Genomic DNA, 23,028 nt, shown 5'->3' with positions numbered 1-23,028 from the left:
CTGGACAAATACTGTTTTGTTCTTAAAGTCCTCCGTGCCTGCTAATAAAGTGCTAAAATAACCTGTAAGATGGCAGAACTGCTGGGATTCCCCCAATCCCTTTCTCCAAATACCAAGGGAAAGTAAATGAGAGTGAGTAAAAAGTGTGTTGGAATGTTGTACAGGATTGTGACGTTGGCTTGTTTGAGTTTAGTACAGCAGCCTTAAACGAGCGATGTCCATCATCACTTTTCGAGGAGTTGCACTGTGGAAGGAAACCGCTTTGGTATTGACTTCCACATGGTCACAGCCAAGTGAAATCTAAACAGTCATCTGGGCTACATCCCCCACGGAAACTCCACACTGACACACGCAGTTTAATACCACCATTTGGTGGAGTGTTTAGTCACCAAGTACACAAGCCAAAGTACAGTATTTATTTAACTTCTACAAATTGTTTAGGAATGTTTTATGTTGGTCGGGTTTAATCATGGATATGTTGGTAGGGCCAAGATTCATACAAAGTGGTCCACTACCAAGAACTTATAGCCAGTTATTATTTTTTATTATTTGAATGGATTGTGTAATTTCTGAGACGAACCAGTTTCTTTTTTGAGAAATCCTAATGTTAAATATATTGAGTTGGAATTTTATTAAATACATTTAGTGCTGAATATAATAGTGTGTGTATAGAGCGAGGATTTTTCCACAGCAAAAAACAGTTGTACGTATTAGAGATTGCTTGTTCAACGGGTCCTTCAAGTTATAACATCATATGACTGTATTTTTAAAGGTGCTATATAGTGAAAATTGGCGCTTTCCTGTATTTTTCTGGTTTTTAGTTTGCACCAACATTGAGAAAATGTGAAATCTGTAATTCGTGTGGTTCCAGTAAAGAAACTCTCCCAGACGTAATCACTGTGTCTTTCATAGCCCATAACTAGCGCTTATCCAACATGAAAGTAGTGGTCTGTTTTTTTGAATGTACCAGACGTTTTCAGACATAATCACTGAACACGTGGTTCAAGGTTTAATTATCGCTATGTTTCGAAGGATATCCGATGCCAAGAAATAAGTTGCGGTGTAAAAATAGATCTTGCTGTTAACAACGAGTATACAGTCGTGGCCAAAAGTTTTGAGACCGGCACAAATTTTGGTTTTCGCAAGGTTTGGTGCTTCAGTGTTTTGAGATCCTTTTTGTTAGATGTTTCTATGGTATACTGCAGTACAATTAGAAGCATTTCATAAGTTTCAAAGGCTTTTATTGACACATGCGTCAAGTTTATGCAAAGAGTCAATATTTAGTGTCGACCCTTCTTTTTCAAGACTCCTGCAATTCGCCATGGCATGCTGGAGATCAGCTTCTGGGCCAAATCCTGACCGATGGCAAGCCGTTCTTGCATAATCAGTGCTTGGAGTTCATCACAATTTTAGGGTTTTTGTTTGTCCACGGATTGACCACAGGTTCTCAATGGGATTAAGACCTGGGGAGTTTCCTGGCCATGGACCCAAAATTTCAACGTTTTGTTCCCCAAGCCACTTAATCACTTTTGCTTTGTGACACGGTGCTCCATCATGCTGGAAAAAGCATTGTTCATCACCAAATTGCTCCTGGATCGTTGGGGGTTTGGGGGTTTTTGTTTGTCCATCTGCTTTTTGAGGACTGACCACAGGTTCTTCGAGTTTCCTGGCCATGGACCCAAAATTTCAACGTTTTGTTCCTCGAGCCACTGAGTTATCACCTTTTGCACCTAAATCAACCGTTTATCGGATCATCAAGAACTTCAAGGAGAGAGGTTCAGTTGCCGTGAAGAAGGCTTCAGGGCACCCGAGAAAGTCGAGCGAGTGCCAGGACCGTCTCCTAAAGAGGATTCGGCTACGGGATCGGGTCACCACCAGTGCAGAACTTGCTCAGGAATGGCAGCAAGCAGGTGAGTGCGCATCTGCATGCACAGTGAGGCAAAGACTTCTGGAGGATGGCCCGGTTGTCAAGAAGTGCAGTAAAGAAGCCACTTCTCTCCAAGAAAAACATGAAGGACAGACTGACATTCTGCAGGAAGTACAGGGATTGGACTGCAGAGGACTGGGGTCAAGTTATTTTCTCAGACGAAGCCCCTTTCAGATCCAAACTGTTTGGGACATCTGGAAAAACGATTGTCCGGAGAAGAAAAGGTGAGCGCTACCATGAGTCCTGTCTCATGCAAACAGTAAAGCTTCCTGAGGCTATTCAGGTGTGGGATTGCTTCTCATCCAAGGGGAGTGGACTCGCTCACAATTTTGCCTAAGTACACTTCTATGAATAAAGAATGATATCAAAACATCCTCCAAGAGCAACTTCTCCCAACGATCCAGGAGCAATTTGGTGATGAACAATGCTTTTTCCAGCATGATGGCGCACCGTGTCACAAAGCAAAAGTGATTAAAGGATATGGGACATGGATTTTTACCTGGGCATAATTATGTATAAAGGACATAAGAAATGCCATCTAAATCACTGCAGGGCGTCAAAAATGTGAAAATCATCACATTATTCAAGTTTTTTTATACATCAGCGTAAAACAAGGATTCGTTAATGAGCTAGGTGGTCACGTGACCCGTGACGTAACAAAAACTGTCCAAGGAGCCAGCGCTTGGGAATCGAATGTAAACAGGTTACCGAAATGGACACCATCGACAGTGATATTCCTGATGTTTCACAGAGATGTGAAGTTAGACCCTATCAATTCGAACCGATAGCTGGAAATTCACATGAACATAGAGCTTGTCTTTACTCTGACGGGTCAGATGATTCTGAGAGTGAGAGTTCATTCAGCCCTCATGAAACTGAAAGCGGTCGGCTCGATAACACTTCCTGGTAAGTTAAAAACAATTCTGCTCAAAGGCTAATGATCTGTTGAAAGAAGTATTATTTTTGTATCATACATTGAAAGTTCATCATAGATCTAGCTAAAGTCCGTTGCAAGCTATTTTTTTTTTTTGCTGTTATTTTTCGAGATTGATTGAGATACAATGCTTCCAGAGTCCGAGATGAAAACATTCGAAATGGCAAAACGAGTCAGAATTATGATAATCAATAATTGATGCACCCAAAATTATAATACCAATCCTTACCTCGGCTTTCAGTCGCTTAGCGCAGAGGTCTTCAACAGGGGGCTCGCGAAATCGCACCGGATCACTCATATCAACAAAAATATTCCTGCCCTGTCCCCTGGCCTCCGTGCAGGGATGCAAACAGCGCGCCTTTCGGCGGATGCCGCCTTTTTCACGGCTGAATCGCGCAGATCCGATTTAAAAAAAAAAAAAAAAATAGCGATATTAATTCATGAAACATGAAGTATAAGGATGAGAAAAAAACAGTTTAAATCGGGAAGCGCAAATGTGCGCAGCTTCCCGATTTAAACTGTTTTTTTTTTTTCTCATCCTTATACTTCCTGTTTCATGAATTAATATCGCTCAGTACCTGAATATTAATGTTGAAAGAATCCTCAGTGAAATGGTCCGAACACAGTTTGTGGGAAACAGTAGGTGCAAAGTTTTTTCAACAGGTGTTCTGTAAAGTTATCCTACCTCTTGGATTTGTCCTACCAAGCCTACTGCGCATGCATGAAGCCTACTGTGCATGCGCAGGTGAGCCCACACTTTCCTCAGCTTCGGGTCCTTGGGGAATGCAAAAAAACTTACTCCAGGGCATTTCCCATTGGAATTATTGCAACCATAAGCAGCACAATACACCATGATGTCCAATGTACTTTAAAGACTATAAAAACAATTTTCTTGTCATCCACTTCTCCATTCATCTACCCGCTTGTGCTGTGCCCGAAAGTTTTTGTGACGTATGATCACGTGACAGCGGCTCTTCCGGTTGCAAAAAATGCATATCGGAAGTCGAGCAGAAATGCCATATAATCATCACGAATATAACGATTTTGCTGAATTTAATAGATGATTTTGTATTTGTTGATGCAATTAATTCATATTTTTAATGGAAAGAAACTGATATAGCGTGCATTTATGTTTCATGTCCCATATCCTTTAAGTGGCTTGGGGAACAAAACGTTGAAATTTTGGGTCCATGGCCAGGAAACTCCCCAGGTCTTCATCCCATTGAGAACCTGTGGTCAATCCTTGGACAAACAAAAACCCTAAAATTGTGATGAACTCCAAGCACTGATTATGCAAGAATGGGTTGCCATCAGTCAGGATTTGGCCCAGAAGCTGATATCCAGCATGCCAGGGCGAATTGCAGGAGTCTTGAAAAAGAAGGATCGACACTGTAAATATTGACTCTTTGCATAAACTTGATGTATTTGTCAATAAAAGCCGTTGAAACTTATTTAATTGTACTTCAGTCTACCATAGAAACATCTAACAGAAATATCTCAAAACACTGAAGGAGCAAACTTTGTGAAAACCAAAATTTGTGTCAGTTTCAAAACTTTTGGCCACAAACTGAATAGCAAGTAGATTTACAGCTAATATTTGGCTTTTCATTAGTTTAGCTTTAATATTAAATCACACTTACTGTATTAATTCCCCCCGTAAATATGCGCAAGCACACACACAGGCTTTATTCGTTATTTAATGAATGTCAGGGATTGCTTATGAATATTCTTGACGAGCAGGAAGTCTTAGTGAAAACAGATTTTTGTGCCGAATAGAAACTTGATACCGGTTTATGAAAAAAATCCACAGACCTCATGTGTTTCATACAAAATATAATATATCAGCACATCTCTCGCGTCTCCTTGGTGACAGGGCAGCATTGCTGTAGTACTCCACTCATTCTCAGCTGTGTATGATGGGTTATCTGGTTGTGGTGAGCGGGGGATGGCGGGGACAGCGTTGGCGCGGCAGACAGGGGGCCGCGTGGACTCCGAGATAAAAGCAGGGGCCGAAAGCAGGAGGGCAGATAAGGGGCACCGCCATTGTGCTCACTTCACCTTGACTGGCGTCCTGTAGGGAGATAAGAGTGTCTATCTCTGTCTGACATCCCTCCTGCTACAGAGTAGGACAATCTTAGGACTGTGTGGAGGTGTAGGAAGAAACGGAAAGAATCTTAGCAAAGAAAAACCTGTTTTTTTTTTGCTTGCTTTGTTTCCTGCTTTTCATCCATTGCTTGCTTTTTCCTACTTTATTTTAACGAAGAATTTTCAGGGAAAGCCGAGGATAAGGAGGGCAACACCCTAGCCTTCCAGTTTATCGCTGGCTCTCGGGTCACCATCCTGGCCTCCAAAACATCCCGTGAGTGACGTGCGCACACACATTCATCAGGAGAAGGAGTCCTGTGATCTGCTTTATGTTGGCAGGGGTTAATTACAGGTGTTGTGGAAAGCCGGGCAAAGGATGATAGCACTGCTTTGTGTGTGTGTGTGTGTGTGTGCGGGCGGCCCTCCTACAGAGCGTTACAGGATCCAGAGTGAAAGCTTTGAGGATATCTGGCTGGTTGCCAAGGAATTGGTACAACGTTTCGAGCGGCATTTTGCCAAGCTTGGAGTCAAAGATTTCCGCAACAGCTTTTCCGGCCCGATCCCACTAGCTGAATACTTTGAGACCGTAGACCACCACTTTGAGGTGAGATTTTATGTTCATACTCAGTACTAAGTCCTAAATCTAAAATATATTTTATATGACAAAATACAAAACTAGAAGTTTTAATCAAAGACAAAGTGCAAAATACATTAAAAAAAACCCCAAGATATTTAACAAACATTCCATGGAATCGAGTCGTACATGAGCTGATAGCCATGTACGATGCGACTGAATCGAATAACTTATATTATATCCAGATTTTGAGAACCAGAGCATTTTTATTTTTAATAATTTTTGAAAAATAGAGAGACGTTCTTGCCATGAAATACTTTCATTCCGTATTTTGTTGCTTTTGGGGTTTTGTTTTCGAGGAGTTTTTTTATTTCGTCCTCGGTTGGTTCAGCGACGCACGCCGCCATTTTGTTTTTCTCTACTCACGGTATATGAGCTGATACCCTCGTAGTAGGGTAGCCAATCCGAGCACACGATTGTTCATATCCAGTGAATGTGGATAGAATAATTACCGATAACTACAATCCCGATTCCAAAAAAGTTGGGGCAAAGTACAAATTGTAAATAAAAACGGAATGCAATGATGTGGAAGTTTCAAAATTCCATATTTTATTCAGAATAGAACATAGATGACATATCAAATGTTTAAACTGAGAAAATGTATCATTTAAAGAGAAAAATTAGGTGACTTTAAATTTCATGACAACAACACATCTCAAAAAAGTTGGGACAAGGCCATGTTTACCACTGTGAGACATCCCCTTTTCTCTTTACAACAGTCTGTAAACGTCTGGGGACTGAGGAGACAAGTTGCTCAAGTTTAGGGATAGGAATGTTAACCCATTCTTGTCTAATGTAGGATTCTAGTTGCTCAACTGTCTTGGGTCTTTTTTGTCGTATCTTCCGTTTTATGATGCGCCAAATGTTTTCTATGGGTGAAAGATCTGGACTGCAGGCTGGCCAGTTCAGTACCCGGACCCTTCTTCTACGCAGCCATGATGCTGTAATTGATGCAGTATGTGGTTTGGCATTGTCATGTTGGAAAATGCAAGGTCTTCCCTGAAAGAGACGTCGTCTGGATGGGAGCATATGTTGCTCTAGAACCTGGATATACCTTTCAGCATTGATGGTGTCTTTCCAGATGTGTAAGCTGCCCATGCCACACGCACTAATGCAACCCCATACCATCAGAGATGCAGGCTTCTGAACTGAGCGCTGATAACAACTTGGGTCGTCCTTCTCCTCTTTAGTCCGAATGACACGGCGTCCCTGATTTCCATAAAGAACTTCAAATTTTGATTCGTCTGACCACAGAACAGTTTTCCACTTTGCCACAGTCCATTTTAAATGATCCTTGGCCCAGAGAAGACGTCTGCGCTTCTGGATCATGTTTAGATACGGCTTCTTCTTTGAACTATAGAGTTTTAGCTGGCAACGGCGGATGGCACGGTGAATTGTGTTCACAGATAATGTTCTCTGGAAATATTCCTGAGCCCATTTTGTGATTTCCAGTACAGAAGCATGCCTGTATGTGATGCAGTGCCGTCTAAGGGCCCGAAGATCACGGGCACCCAGTATGGTTTTCGGGCCTTGACCCTTACGCACAGAGATTCTTCCAGATTCTTTGAATCTTTTGATGATATTATGCACTGTAGATGATGATATGTTCAAACTCTTTGCAATTTTACACTGTCGAACTCCTTTCTGATATTGCTCCACTATTTGTCAGCGCAGAATTAGGGGGATTGGTGATCCTCTTCCCATCTTTACTTCTGAGAGCCGCTGCCACTCCAAGATGCTCTTTTTATACCCAGTCATGTTAATGACCTATTGCCAATTGACCTAATGAGTTGCAATTTGGTCCTCCAGCTGTTCCTTTTTTGTACCTTTAACTTTTCCAGCCTCTTATTGCCCCTGTCCCAACTTTTTTGAGATGTGTTGCTGTCATGAAATTTCAAAATGTCTCACTTTCGACATTTGATATGTTGTCTATGTTCTATTGTGAATACAATATCAGTTTTTGAGATTTGTAAATTATTGCATTCGGTTTTTATTTACAATTTGTTCTTTGTCCCAACTTTTTTGGAATCGGGGTTGTAATTAACAAATCTTTGAAACGAGTCAAGTCATGGACTCTCAACACTGAACTGAGCAACAAGGGGAAATTTATCAAGAGGCATTGCCTGGGTGTGCCCAAGTGACACATTTGTCTAAAAATGACTAATCGTTTTTTAATCATGTGGAGCTTCTACTTTGAAGTTTCTTGTTTAAGTTGTTACTCTAGAAATGATAACATATCGGAACCAGCACGTTAATATAAACCTACTTGTTTGAGCTACCGTGGTGTTTATAGAAAATGAATCTGAATTGCGAATGTAACAGTGCTTTGGTATGGACCCTTTTCACGTGATGTCACGACAAACGCGGCCGCCATTTTGGACGTGTACTACCAGTAGTTTACCACAGCCAACATTGAGGAACGGCAGCAAAGAAAGTTTTTACTTTCAGCAAGACTTCCATCATGCCACTATATTGTTGTGCACCTGGATGTAGTAACCATCAACAAACAAGGCAAGGGTTATCATTTTATCGGATCCCGACGGAGAAGATAGATAGCGGCCATAAACAGATTGGCAGCCCTCGGCATACCAACGCTTGTGTAGTGACCACTTTGTTGGAGGTAAGACGAATAAAATTAGCCAGAAAAGGCATTACATTGCTGTTAACATTCTGTGGCGGCGAGTGTGTAACCAAATAGGCTAAAATAACCCATTGTAACCTCTTTGTTCTTCTGTAGTAGCTATTGTTGACTAGCTATTGTCAACAAGTAGCTGGTATGTTACTGTAGCAATGTTTACGTTCAGTCATTTGGATGACTGTTAAAACCTTTCACTCTCAAGTTTTTCCTTTACTGTATTTACTAGTTTACTGTAATTATGATCCGGCAGCTATTTACACCGGATCCAGTGTAAATAGCTGCCGGAGCCAACGTCCGAGGTTCCGGAGCGCGCTCCGGCTTGCTCCCCCTCAAATTAAGCAGTGCGCGCCAGCTTGCTCCCGGAGTGCTCCGGCCGAGGTTCCCCTCAAATTAAGCAGCCGCGCCGGCTTGCTCCGGAGCAAGCCGGAGCGCGCTCCGTAACCTCGGCCGGAGCACTCCTGGAGCAAGCCAGAGCGCGCTGCTTAATTTGAGGGGAACCTCGGCCGGAGCACTCCTGGAGCAAGCCGGAGCGCCCTCCGGAACCTCGGACGTTGGCGTGTATGTGTATGGCGATGGGTTTTTAACAACATAGGTATACAGATCATGTGGGCCGAAGTCAGGTAAAGACGAGGGCTTCGTGTACTTCCGTACGTCAGTGAACAATCCTGGTAGAAGCAGGTAAACGTCGTTCTCTAAGCCTGCTAACCTCAATTTTTGCAAATACCTCTCTCTCTGCTCGCCCTGTAAATGCCCTACGTCGCTGGATAGTGAAGGTGTTTTCTGCATCTCGCTCCTTTTTCTTTTATGTTTTTCGTTTGTCGCCTTCCTCGCATTCAAACTGATTCGAGCCGAAGTCCACTACATGTCCAAAATGGCGGTCGCGTTTACGAAGGTCACGTGACTGAAAAGGGTCCATACAGTTGAAATAATAGAACACTCTAGAACTAAGGTAATGGTAGTTGTTTACATATTGTACAATATGATAATTTTGCCAATAACTTGGTAGGAATAAAAAAACACCATGTATATGCGTACATCCGTAAATCAGGACAGAGTAAGACATTTGAATCCAAACTGAATGCGGTTTCCGTTTGAACGAGTTTAATAACCTGTTCGCTGGCAGAAAATTGACTGACCAATGTGGTGGGTACAAGAAGAAACAAAGTTCATGTTGCACATTTATAATGTGAGGGTGGACACGAATATAACCAACGTTTTAGGACATCAATTTTGTTGGCAATAATAAAGATGACATTAAATGTTGCTTGTGCATACTTGTAGCTCGGTTTACACGTACTTCGACCTAAACAGAGATTTTTTTTTTTTTTTTTAAACAGTTCTCTGAGTTTAGAATACATGTAAACAGTTCAATCAGAATCAATTCGCTCAGATTGATGATAAACACAGCTAGCAGAAGTTTTTTTTTTTTTAAATAGTTTGATGAATTATTCCCCCACAGAAATATATGCACTATTGTTTTTGTGCGCATTGCAGCTCCGAGTGAACGCACAGAAGTATCAGGACCTGCTTTCAGAGCGAGCCGTCCAGTTCCGAGCCATCCAACGGCGCCTGCTGACACGCTTTAAAGACAAGACTCCAGCCCCGTTACAGAACCTTGATACGCTCATGGAGGGCACTTACCGTCAGGTTAGCAGAGAGACGCACACACGTTTGTCTTACTATCCTTCTGAGGACCTCCACTGATAGTTATTCATGCAGTTAATTAATCCGATGTCTGCACCTAGACCTGACCCTAACCTTAATCTCAGTAATGGGGGGAAAAAAACAAACCCTTTTTGGCTCTTTTTTTTTTTTCTTTCCTCTTAAACAACACCAACCCCACCACCACTTTCCTTGTAGGGACCATACAAATGTCCCCACAAGGTCAAAATGGTCAGATTTTACGAGCCTTGTGGGGACATTTGGTCCTCAGTAGTATATTAAAAAAAAAAAAGTGAACACACACGTCTTACAATCGTTCGTCATTGTGAGGACCTTTCATTTCACTCAGTATATTTACATGCACACTAATATTCCACTATTATTCCAAATTTAGCATTTTCCGATGAAGACGTGGAACATGTGGACATTATTCAGGTTTTTGGACATGTATCCAGCACATTCGGACCGTGCGTCTCAATTTGGGTTTTTATGGCAGTTTGCGACACACGGACGGACTCTTGCCCGTTTACGGTCAGCTCTGTGCGTTGTACACAATCCAACTAGACATCAGTTTGCAAGGTAAACGCCTGTAAACGGGAATATTGGTGGAATATTCATTTTCAGTAGCCATGGAAATAAACAGCTTTGTAGGAATATCGTCTTTTTCGGAATAAGGGTAAAAACAGGAATAATTTTGTGCATGTAAACGTAGTGACCTGACGTAATTATTGATGCAGCTAATTAATGGTATGCCCACACCTAAATGTATCCTGACTCTCAGTAACCAAGAGGAAATCTTTGTCTCTTAAGTTTCTTTTTCTTTTTTTTTTTAAATAAGCAGGAGAAACAAAATAAAAAAAATACAGTTTTCTTTGTAGGGACTTGCCAAGTGTCCCCACAAAGTCAAAATCTGTTAGATATGCCTATTCTTGTGGGGACATTTGGCTAGTTCCTACAAAGATATTGAAAAAAAGCAAAAACAAAGTGTGCATGCCACACACACATTCTTGTACTTCTATCTTTGTGGGGACGCTCATTGACATCATGCGTTCCCGAGCCCCTAACCTTAACTATCTCAAATTAATAAATGTGTCTAACCTTAAGCAAGACCTAATTCTCACCTGAATCCTAAAACTAAGTCTTAACCCTCAAATGGTCCTTTGAAGAATTGAGGACCAGCCTAAATGTCCTTTCTTCCCAAATACGTCCCAAGTCTGTTTATATATATAAAAAAAAAAACATATTACAGTCAATATGTAGCAAGTGCGTGTGCGTGCGCGCACACACATTCACGGAAGTATGACGTTATTGGGACACAGATCCACCTATGGAGCACTTGCATGTGACGTCACAGCCGATCCAGATTGTGACAGACGCCATCTTGTCGGTCAAACGCCATATTCCGCCTTTTACTTCTACTTCTGGTTCTACTTCTGCTTTTACTTCTACCTTTTCTTCTGGAAAACCCTACTATATACAATTCTACTACAACAGCTGCGGCTACAAGCTCTCCCTACCTGTGCACGTTTTTTATGTTTTTTGTGTGTATTTTTGCGTGGTGTTCGTCTGTATCGGACTTCAATATCCACTACAACCGTATGGACTTACTGGACATTGGTTTCCAGCAGAAAATGACGGTTTGTAGCGATTTCCATCGCATGCACAACATTCCGGACGAGAAAAAAAAAAAAACGTTCCGGACAAGATAGCGAGACCAGCGGGGTCTCCGTGGATTGTTATCGGAAGCAAAGCGAAGGAGGCGGCGCCGGGAACGGAAGCAAAAGTGAGGCTGCAGAGCCGGCCTGTTGACTAAGCTCAGAAAACAGCCACTCAAACCTCCACTGCTAAGCCTCTACCTCTCCAACGCCAGATCCATGTAAACAACACGGACGATTTGGAATTACAGCTGGAATTACCTTATTCTATTCTATAATCGGCTGGTCAGTGCTATACTCAATACTTAAGTGACTTACCCGTCCAATGAGGATTCTTGTTTACAAGATGCCACATCTGAGTCGCTGACAAATCCTGAATTTCTGTAAAGATAACTGTCCAGAGATTTATAAGCACGCAGTGCTTCACCACTGAACAGCGAGGGAAAGTTAATGAGGTAATTATACACGTCCGGGTATTCCACTGGCGGTTCAAAATCCGGTCGTGAAAACTCCGTCCGGAAAGCCATAAGGGTCACAAATCTGTAGATCGTTTATTTTAGACATATATCTAGTTATCTGTTCATTAGAAAAATGAGCCGTGTAGTCTGTCGGTTGAAATTGATCCATTCTGTACACGAGTGCAGCAGTATTCAGCGGTGTTTTTGACCGACAAGATGGCGGTTGTGTACTTTCCGGTCACGTGACTGCAAGATCTCTATTGGCTTTGTGGGGACATGAGTACAATATGGGGACACATTTTTAGAGACACCGCATTTATATACAAAATGATGTCTCTCACACAGACACACACACACAGGGAAGTATGACATTTATATACAAACTGATTTCACACACACTTTGTGGGGACATTAGTATGACACCTTTACCGTACATCGAGACCTGCTTTATATACAAAATGATCTCATACGCACTCGTAGAAGTGTGACATTATTGGGACGTACATCACACATTGACATTGTAGGGACATTAGTACATGCACACCTGTATTTAGAGACCTGATTTATATACAAAATGATCATTTTTTACACGCACACAGGTTTACACTGACCGAGCACAGATTTATGACGTTTCTCTAATGGGTCTCTTGATGTTACATTACCCTCACAGCTAATAGCTCAACCTTTCACTCATGACTACCATTCAGTAGGCACATATGGAAGCTCTACTTTCTATAAGCGTGGTGTGTTTGTCCTCCTTTTTTTCAGCCATATAACTGATTAGCACTTTGTTAGACCGTGTGTGTGTGTTCGTGTGATTACAAAGTGATGGTTCTCTGAAAGAACTGTTTACTGCCGTGACACAGTGCTACGCCCTCTCAACGAGCAGCTATTAGCATTAGAGAGATTGCGATTAATCGTGCGGATGCGTGTTTTGAAAAAGCGTGCAGTAAAAGTTTGCAGGAAAGGTACACTCGCCGTAGCGGAACAAAACTCGAGGGAAATGTGCTTCATGAGAAGATCAGTGATCATTCAGAACAAAAGTCCAAGTGTACTACAAAGGTTCAGCGTTGAACGCTTTATAGTGACTTCTTTGTAAGGATGTAATTACAGACCTGAAGGATTTTCCAGACCGAAGTCTTGCGACATTGACTCATGTCGTCACGATTTTTTATTATTATTATCTTTTTTAACCAAATAGATTTCATATAAACAGCCTGCTCTTGGGCTATTCACGGTTTTGGAAGTAAAAAATGTTTTGACAGCTCTGAGTGTCCGTGTTTAGGAGGTGTTGCACAATGCTGATGTTTCTCATTTTAGTAAAAAAGAAAAAAAATATCCCCTGGAAATGCGGTTAGCAGTTCATGCTAAGTGTAATTAAAGTGGAATTTTAGTCAAACCGAGTCTTTTTTTTGGAATTTATCGACACATCTGAGAGAAATGTTGGCATTTCTGATCATTTGATAATTTGATCTTTTTTTTTTTGGCTTAACATCATGCACATATAAGCGATTTACTGTGTTAGATGGCAAAATTGTTAACTCCACTCATTAGCTCACTTATCAAGAGTGTTCTTACTTTGTTGATATAATTGACAAATGCACAAATTCCATTTGAACATATTCTGAGGTAAAGACGGTCGCAAAAGCATTTTAAAAGCTACGGAGCAGGACACTTTCTTTTTGTTAACCGATTACGTGAAACGGATTGGAATGAAATGAATAGCTTGCTTTGAAAGCATGTGAAAGCAAAGCCTCGTCTGATAGAGTAGACACATATTTTGTGTGCACACGCCTCTTGCTCCATCATCCCTCTTCCTGTCTCTTTTCCCAGTGCTTGTCTTGTGGATGGTGTGCGGGAAATGTTGACACCCTATACACAGTATAATGTAATGTATACACACACCGTCAAAAAAGGGGTGTATTGACGGGTTGGGAGAGTGATGTGCACTCTAAATGAATAATTCAACCCTTTTCGTTTGCAAAACACACGCGTGAGCACACACACACACACACACACACACACACACACACACAGAGAGAAGCGACTACAGTGTTCAGGCTGCAATAATGTGGGAAAATATCTTTATTAGTGCTGTCAAGCGATTAAAATATTTAATCGCGATTAATGTCGCGACCGTCATAGTTAACTCGCGATTAATCGCAATTTAATCGCACATTTTTGTCACGTGAAAAACCATTGTAATTCTCTTATCAGCATAAAAAAGTGAATGGGCTTGCTCACCGTTCGAACTACGGGGGTACACGGGGGATCCGAGATCCCCTGAAACAGACACGAGATCCCTTGAAAACATGATTTGGGAAATGTTGGGGGGTCTCTAAAATATTGGCAAAATGATGTTTATTGACAGCAATCGTGTGTAACGGGAAGCATTTGCATATCCGAAGTGAGCGCGTGATGGAGAGCCGCGCTCTGAGACAAGCGCAAGCACCCCCCAAGGGGAAAAAAAAGGGACCCCCCCCCAAAAAAAAAATATCGGCATAGTTCGAACACTGGTTGTACCAATGTGTTTTTTTTTTTTTTATTGCAGAGCATAACATGTCTTGTCACAGCCACTGCAAAGTCGGGCTGGAGCTGCCGATGGGAAAACGAAACCTAAGCCGAGCACCGTGGCTCTTCGGGGGAGGGCAGAGGACTCTGACTGTGCGGGGCGTGGCATCATGTCACAGAGCGTTAATCTCGCGATAAAAAAATTATCGCCGTTAAAATTGAGTCAAGTTAACGCGTTAATAACGCGACATTTTTGACAGCACTAATCTTTATCAAAAATTTTTTTTGTAGTTTTGTCCTCATCACATTTCTTTTTTGAATGAATGAATGAATTAATTTATTTATTTTATTATCGAACATGTATAAAAAATGTATGTAATTATTTGTACATACGAAAGAAAGAAAACGAGAAAGTGAAAAAAAAAGAATAAATGAAATAACATAAAGAGCTAAGACATTATAATACACCGCACATTGTTCGAAAAAGGAGTGGGAAGAAGTACAATACTTTTTTAATTTCCCACCCCTTTTTAACTACCCTGAAATCCAAACTACATTAATACTCCTATAAAAATATATACCATATATACACTTCATTAATATCTATATACATATATAATTACAAAAATAAATATATACTACATACCATATATATACACTTCATAAGTATCTATACAAATATATAATTACAAAAATATATATACTATATACAAATATATACACTTCATGAATATCTATATACATATATAATTTCAAAAATATATATATACTATATACCATATATACACTTCATAAATATCTATATACATATATAATTACAAAAATAAATATCTACTACATACCTATCCCTGTAAATATGAATATATAAACTATCCCCATAAATAAATATATACCATATACTAAGTTAGTTCTAATATAACAATCAACCCTATTCTATTTATCCCTCATCATCCTCCGTTAACATACTTCCTCCATCTTGTTTATACACGTTTTAATGATGTCCTACTTTTGTATCCATTTGTAGTTCTATATAATGTTGTCGAACGCCCATGAATCAAGTTAGTTCCTGTTATCACCGATGTTATATCAGCTATTTAACTGTCATTCCATGAAATCGAGTTATACATGAGCTGATGGTCGACAATATCCATATTCACTGGATTTTAAGAAACCGAGCATTTTTAGTTTTATTTTTTGCAAATTCGATAAATGTAAACTTTGAGACAAAACGTCTGACAAAGTCATCTCTGCTTAGAGTGCAAACAAACTGGCGAAATGACGGTAGCAATTTGTGAAAAATGCTATAATAATTCTTGAAAAATAATGGTGGTGTAATGGTTAGCACGGTCGCCTCACAGCAAGAAGGCTCCAGGTTCGAACCCAGCAGCCGGCGAGGGCCTTTGTGTGGAGTTTGTGGGTGCTCCGGTTTCCCCCACAGTCCAAGGACATGCGGTTAGGTTGACGTGGGACGGCCTTGGGCTGAGGTGCCCTTGAGCAAGGTACCTGACCCCTGACTGTTCCCCGGGCGCTCTGGTGTGGCTGCCCACTGCTCTGAGAGTGTGCGTGTGTTCACTGCTTCAGATGGGTTAAATGCAGAGGATGAATTTCACTGTGCTTGAAGTGTGCATGTGACGAATAAAGGTTTCTTCTTCTTAAAAAAGATGTTCTTACCATTAAATACTTTTCATTCCATATTTTGTTGCTTTTTTGGGGGGTGGGGTGGGGGTTTGAGTAGAGTTTTTATTTCGTCCTTGGCTGGTTCAGCAACATGCTCCACCATTTTGTTTTTCTGTACTCACGGTATATGAGCTGATATCCTAGTAGTAGAGTAGCCAATCAGAGCGCACAGTTGCTTATATCCAGTGAATGTGGATAGAATAAAAACGCTGTTCCCTCACAAGCCTCCCTTTTTACTGTTTAAAAAAAATTATATATAATGTATTACCGTGAACAGTTATAGCCTTACCTCTGACTGTTACAAAGTCCCATCACTGGAGACTCCGAAATTGCAAAATAAATGTCTTTGCACGGTAAAATTCACCATATCAGTGATTACACACTTTGTTAAATTATTTCTCATTTTTAAGTCGAGCATTCACTACAGATCCCTGCGTAATTCTTTGTGTTTATTCATTTGTAATTTTTGCATATATGAGGGCTGTGAGAGGACAGTGTGTTGCTCTTTTGGGATTGTTTAGGAAAGCCTGGTTCAATGATAAATCATTGCTGGATAAAAGATGGCTTAAAGCAGGGGCACCAACCCTACTGGAAGTCGGCCATCCTGCAAAAGTTAGTTAAAAGACATCTGGCTTTTATTTTCAGATGCTACTGAAGGCTTGATTAGCTGAACCAAGTGGGTTAGATTAGGGCTGGAACTGAACTGTGCATGAAGACTGGAGCGGAGCTAGAAAACCAGCGTCACAAGAAGTGTGGCCCGTTGAGTCTTTCTTTCAAAGAATTTGCTCGATTGAGCAGTAACTTCTCGATAGAAAATCCACACAGTCCGAGTGTTGTAATATCAACGTGATATTGCATGTTAAGCGTGGTTTGTATTATTTCAGGCAATGGATCTGTGCCCAAATCTGGAAATAATGCCGCTTTTCCACTGCAAACGCGGCTGAGTTGGGCTGAGCCGTGCCGTGCTGAGTCGGGCTGAGCGGGGCTGCTGGAGTTGCATTTCGACTACAACCGTGCTGAACCGTGCTGGCTGGAAGTGGGTGGACACATTGGGTGGAGTTAGCGAAAGTGGGTGGACGTCACGTGATGTCGTTAGGCAGCGCAAACAGTGACATCAGTGACCTTTTAAGCGGTAGTCTCACGACCCAGATAGTAAACAATAAACATGGAGGACATGGAGTCGTTAGTGTTGCTGGTCTTGGTGCTGTGGCTTGTTGTCACCGACAACGCCAACAGATACTGGCAAGAGCGTATAGATGAGGCGAGGCGCATAAGGCTTCAGAAATCCTCGTAATTCGTAATTCTTCTTCTTCCGGGTTTACGGTGTTTACAGATCCCAGCGTGCTCGCGGGGCGTGTGTGGGCGTGTGAGGACACTCCTCCTCACCAATCAGTGCACAGGGGAGTGTCTGCTCACACCCCTAGCCCCACTCGGTTCGGTTTGGCTCGCTTCAGCCCCACTCCAAAACGGTGCGAGTTTTGGGTGCTAAGCAGGGCCGAGTCGTGCTGCTCTGAGATGGTCGAAACGCGAGCCGTGTCGGGCTGAAGCGAGCTGAAAAAGGGTAGTGGAAAAGGGCCATAAGGTGCTCGGCTTTTCCCACTTTACCTTTAAAGTTCGTAAAGCAGAGTGCAGAAGGGTCATCCGGAGAGGAGATGAGATAAAGGCTTAGGGATGTGTTTGTTGTGGTTGCCATTGAAATTCATTTTGCAGGCAGCAGAGGCCTCGACAGATTTCTCCGTTCCATAACCTGCAGAACACACGCGTACAAATGGCCTCCGTCATGAACGGTCTTCTCGTTTGGCATTGAACCAACCATGAAATTCATGTCACTCATGCATTTTTGATGAGACTCTATCACCATACATTAGCAAGCTCTGGCTTGTGCCATGCAGCCACAATGATGTTCCACATGTTTGTGGACGGTTAAGATTTCACCTTCTCATCGCGCACTCTGCCTGTCCCCTTATATTTTATTCATGAAAGGATGTGTGTGATGGTTCTGTGCCATCCTGATCAGGTGGGCTTTTTATAAAGCCTTCTCTGGTTCTGATTCCTATGCGCACATACACTTGTAAACACAAGTATCAGTATCCAGGCTCGTGATCCAGGCAGTGTTGCTTTGCTGTCAAACGCTAGCAGAACGGCTTGGCACTGATTTTAAGATGGGGTCAAAAGATGGAGAGCAAATAAGAAACGTCTCAGTAGCAACTGGCAGAATCTCAGGGAGGGGGGAATACCCAGCAGTCTCCATTCCCACAAATATTTTGCCTCATACTGGAGCCTTACAAAGTCCTTGCCATGCTGCCACACAAGCCTGTTAGGTTCCGTTTACTTCCCTGTAATTAGCAGCTGAAAGGTGTAAGAGGCTGCACTGTGAGTGACAGGCCTCGGCAAAGGCTCATAATGGAGGCCTCTCTTATGACAAGCTTGATTTATTTGGGCCCAAATGGGGCACTAAACAGGCCTAAATGGTTGCTAAAAGCACCCAAACAAGGGCCAACACTGATCCCTCCTGTCTCCCTGAAGCCTACCATTAATGTTTGATGGTCAGAGATTTGTGTGTTCGTGTGACGTGCAGTTTGTGAAGGGGGGGGTGTTGTCCGATAGTAGCTCTATTTGTGTAGCCCATGAAAGGCCTGAGGGAACCTGTCCTCCACTCCTTCCAACCACTCAAAGCTCATCAAAAGAGATACATGCGATACCTCTCAAAAGTTCCTCGGCAGCTACAGTTGACACGTACATCTAATGCCGCTTTTCCACTACAAACGCGGCTGAGCCGTGCCGTGCCGAGTCGAGCTGAGTCGAGCTGAGCGGGGCTGTTGGAGTTGCATTTCGACTACAACCGCGCTGAACCGTGCTGGCTGGAAGTGGGTGGACACATTGGGTGGAGTTAGCGAAAGTGGGTGGACGTCAGGTGATGTCGTTAAGCAGCGCAAACAGTGACATCAGTGACAGTGGCGGAACAAGTCCGAGCCGGGCCGGGGGCGGGGCAAATGACCGGGCCCTTTATTAAAGCTTATCATAACATCATTTTAGGCTACAAAATGTCCGCAACTGCGGTGTTTACCAATTTCAACACTACCGGGTGCAACTATGTTATTTAGTACATCAAGTCCTTCAAACGAACATGTAACTCAGAAACAAAAAACATTAGGATACTGTACATGGCTCATAATAAAACATCAATAGCCTATACTGCGCACATTATTTGAAGGGCATACGAATGAGCGCTCAGAGTGGTGACAGGAAGAGTCAGAAATAAAAGGAGGGCGGTGCAAACCTCATTGAATGCACTGTGTTTACCAATTTCAACACTCCGGGGTGCAACTATGTTATTTTGTACATTAAGTCCTTCAAACGAACATGTAACTCAGAAACAAAAAAACATTAGGTGACATACTGTACATGGCTCATAATAAAACATCAATAGCCTACTGCGCGCATTATTTGAAGGGCATACGGCGAGCCTTGCGCTCCGCGAACTCGTCCACGATGCTCTGTATAGTCACTGATTCAGTGAGCTTTTAAGCGGTAGTCTCACAACCCGGATAGTAAACAATAAACATGGAGGACATGGAGTCGTTAGTGTTGCTGGTCTTGGTGCTGTGGCGGACAGATACTGGCAAGAGCGTATAGATGAGGCGAGGCGCATAAGGCTTCAGAAATTCTCGTAATTCGTAATTCTTCTTCTTCCGGGTTTACGGTGTTTACAGATCCCAGCGCGCTCGCGGGGCGTGTGTGGGCATGTGAGGACACTCCTCCTCACCAATCAGTGCACAGGGGAGTGTCTGCTCACGCCCCCAGCCTCAGTCGGCACGGTTTGGCTCGCTTCAGCCCCACTCCAAAACGGTGCGAGTTTTAGGGGCTAAGCAGGGCTGAAACGAGCTGAGTCGTGCTGGTTTTTGGTAGTCGAAACGCGAGCCGTGTCGGGCTGAAGCGAGCTGAAGCGAGCTGAAAAAGGGTAGTGGAAAAGGGCCATAAGGGACTGTGATTTAGACAAATGACAGTCCGCGCCAAGCAGGAGCAAAACAGCTGTCCTGACCACATTCTGGATACTTCGTTGTGTCACTTGTCACGTGAGAAGAAAAGAAAGACCAACCCTGAGCCAATCCCATGAAGCCAAGAGTCTTTGTATATGAATCGGTCTGTGTTTACAATACTAGACCATCTCTTATCTGTACCACTTTTTAGATCCTGGAAGCACACAGACACAGCAATATCCTTGTGAGAGCTGTCCAGGTGTTTGCCCAAAGGGAGGCAGATTCAGTAGGGGGTTGAGGCCCAGGCATGCTGGCAGACCTTCTGTAGGAATCTCATGGAAAAGTTTACACTGCCCGACCAAAAAGTATACAGCTGGCATCACAAAACACTGCCGTGTGTGAACGTGAGAAGCAGCAGCAAAAGCCGCATTTGGTTTCCCATCTATTCTTGCTAGTTTTTTTTTTTTCCCCCTCCACCGACTGTTTTAATGCCTGTATGATATGAGTAATGTAATATCTCGTCTCAGTAAGATGGACTTGGGAACTACAATGGCTGACTGTCCACTGGGAGCACCCTGCTAAAGCAGCTCATTTATGGCCGTGTTGCCATAGAATCAGGATCGTATTAAGAAATGGAGCATATCTTCTGCCTGCTGCTCTTTTGTATGGGACTCTGAGCCTCTAGCACCATGCTAATAGGATTACCTATATTGTAATTAAAATGGCCCACACTCGACCTCAAAACTCACACAGAAATGGTTTTATTCAATCAGACCACGTAGAATTTCTACCTTCGATGGTATCTGCTAGTTCTGGAAGTAACAGTTCTATTGCGGGACTTCTTGGGTAGTTGGAGCAGCAGTTGAACTGAGTGACTTGTCATGCTTCAGTGCCACAAAAACACACCCAAACATTTATGCATTTTGCAGTTTTGCTGCTCAGTAATAGTTCTTGCCTGGAGACTTGCCTGGCAACTGGGATTCATACTTTCTGTATTTGTGGGTGGGAGACTGAACCATAAAGTGCCGGTGCGCAAATCTGATGTGTCGCCCATTTGAGGAGTCATCGTCCCTGAAATAACTTGATAAACAATCCAAGTTTTTGAATCCATATACAGTTGTGGTCAGAAATTTACATACAGTGACATGAATGTCATCTTGGATATGAATGTCGTGGCAATATTTGGGCTTTCAGTCATTTCTTTGAACGGTTCTTTTTCTGTGGCAGAATGATTGTACAGCATACAGCTTTAATTAAAAAAACACTAGAATTTGGTGCACAAGTTTTAATTTTCTTTGGGTTTTCTGAAATCAATACAGGGTCAAAACTTTACATACACTCACACAGATTATTAATTCAGAGGTGTTGAAATTTCCAAAACGTCTTTTATCTTGCCAAGGCCGAGGTCTCTTAACTTCCTGTTAGTGATCATGATTGACTACAGCTGGTAGCTTCTCTGTGCCTTCATAAAAAGGGTTTGTTTACAGCACTCATTGGATTGACCAACACACAGTAAAATGGGAAAGTCCAAGGAGCTCAGTGCAGATCTGAGAAAGATGATCGCAGGTATACACAACTCCGGAATGTCTCTTGGAGCCATTTCTAAACAACTGCAAATTCCAAGATCAGTTCAAACAATTGTATGCAAGTTATTGTGAGGTGTAGTCACTTTGCCAAGCCACTTTGCTTCAAGAAAACCCAAACTGTCACCCTCAGCTGAAAGGAAATTGGTTTGGATGGTCAGGAACAACCTGGGAACCACCATGACACAGCCTTGATATGAACTGCAAGCTGATGGATCACTGTCTACAGTTCGGATCACCATGGACTAAGAGGCTGCTGTCCAAGAAATAACCCCCTGCTCCAAAATTGACACCTTCAATCTTAACTAAAGTTTGAAGCTGACCACAGGGACAAAGAAAAAAGCCTTTTGGAGGAAAGCTGTATGGTCAGATGAGACAAAGATGGAGTTGTTTGGCCACAGTGACCACCATGTACAGAGGGGGACACTACCAGCTGGTGGTGGTAGGATCGTCATGCTCTGGGGCTGTTTTGCTGCCAGTGGAACTGGTTCATTGCACAAAGTGGATGGAATAATGAAGGAGGACTACCTCAGAATTCTTCAGCATAAACCATCAGAAACTTGACTATGACTTGGGACTTACAACAGGACAACCCAAACAGGAATCAGAGCTGGTTGTGGAGGATAAAGCAGGCGAACATTAAGCTTAAAAAAAAAAAGTCCTGACTTCAGCCCTGTTGAAAATATATGGACCGTGCTTCTAAGTCAAGTCCATGCCAAGAAAAAAAAATCTAATTGAACTCTACCAATTCTACCATGAAGAGTCATGAAATATCCAACCAGAATTCTGCCAGAAGCTTGTTCATGGTTTGGTCAAGGTGAATCTTGCACAGAGACATTTTACCCAAATATTAGGTGTGCTGTGTGTGTATTTCTGACCCTGTGTTGATTTCAGAAAACCCAAAGAAAATTAAAACTTGTGCACCAAATTCTAGTGTTTTTTTTTTTAATTAAAGATGTATACTGTACAATCATTCTGCCACAGAAAAAGAACAGTTCAGAGAAACTACTGAACGCCCAAATGTTGCCATGACATTCATATCCAAGCTGACATTCATGTCACTGTATGTAAACTTCTGACCACAACTGTAAAAGCTGTCCGCCATACTAAATGTGACCCCACACAAGCTGCCATCTCCCAGATACAGCGGCAAAATGTGACTTAAAAGCTTGCGCTATCTTCTCCATGGAGAGATAGGATTTGTTTTAAGATAGACATTGTCTCAAGACATAACATGTTCTCATGATCACCCTGGAGTTCTAGGATAGAAGCCATAGAAGGATG

The 23,028-nt window shown here is 42.3% G+C and overlaps 1 protein-coding gene across 7 annotated transcripts in view; it reads left to right on the top strand.

Moving 5' to 3' along the window:
* bbs9 (Bardet-Biedl syndrome 9) overlaps positions 1 to 23,028 on the top strand; it is a 253,915-nt gene that overhangs the window by 99,300 nt on the left and 131,587 nt on the right. For all 7 annotated transcript variants that reach the window (XM_060905683.1, XM_060905684.1, XM_060905681.1 and 4 more), the window contains 3 exons: positions 5,125 to 5,220; positions 5,378 to 5,550; positions 9,713 to 9,865. In XM_060905683.1, coding sequence (XP_060761666.1) covers positions 5,125 to 5,220; positions 5,378 to 5,550; positions 9,713 to 9,865 — 422 coding nt within the window. The remainder of the gene's footprint in view (positions 1 to 5,124; positions 5,221 to 5,377; positions 5,551 to 9,712; positions 9,866 to 23,028) is intronic.

This window comes from Neoarius graeffei, chromosome 23 (genome assembly GCF_027579695.1).
Source record: "Neoarius graeffei isolate fNeoGra1 chromosome 23, fNeoGra1.pri, whole genome shotgun sequence".
In the NCBI taxonomy this organism is placed as follows: domain Eukaryota; kingdom Metazoa; phylum Chordata; class Actinopteri; order Siluriformes; family Ariidae; genus Neoarius; species Neoarius graeffei.
This window is presented reverse-complemented; position numbering and strand designations above follow the sequence as displayed.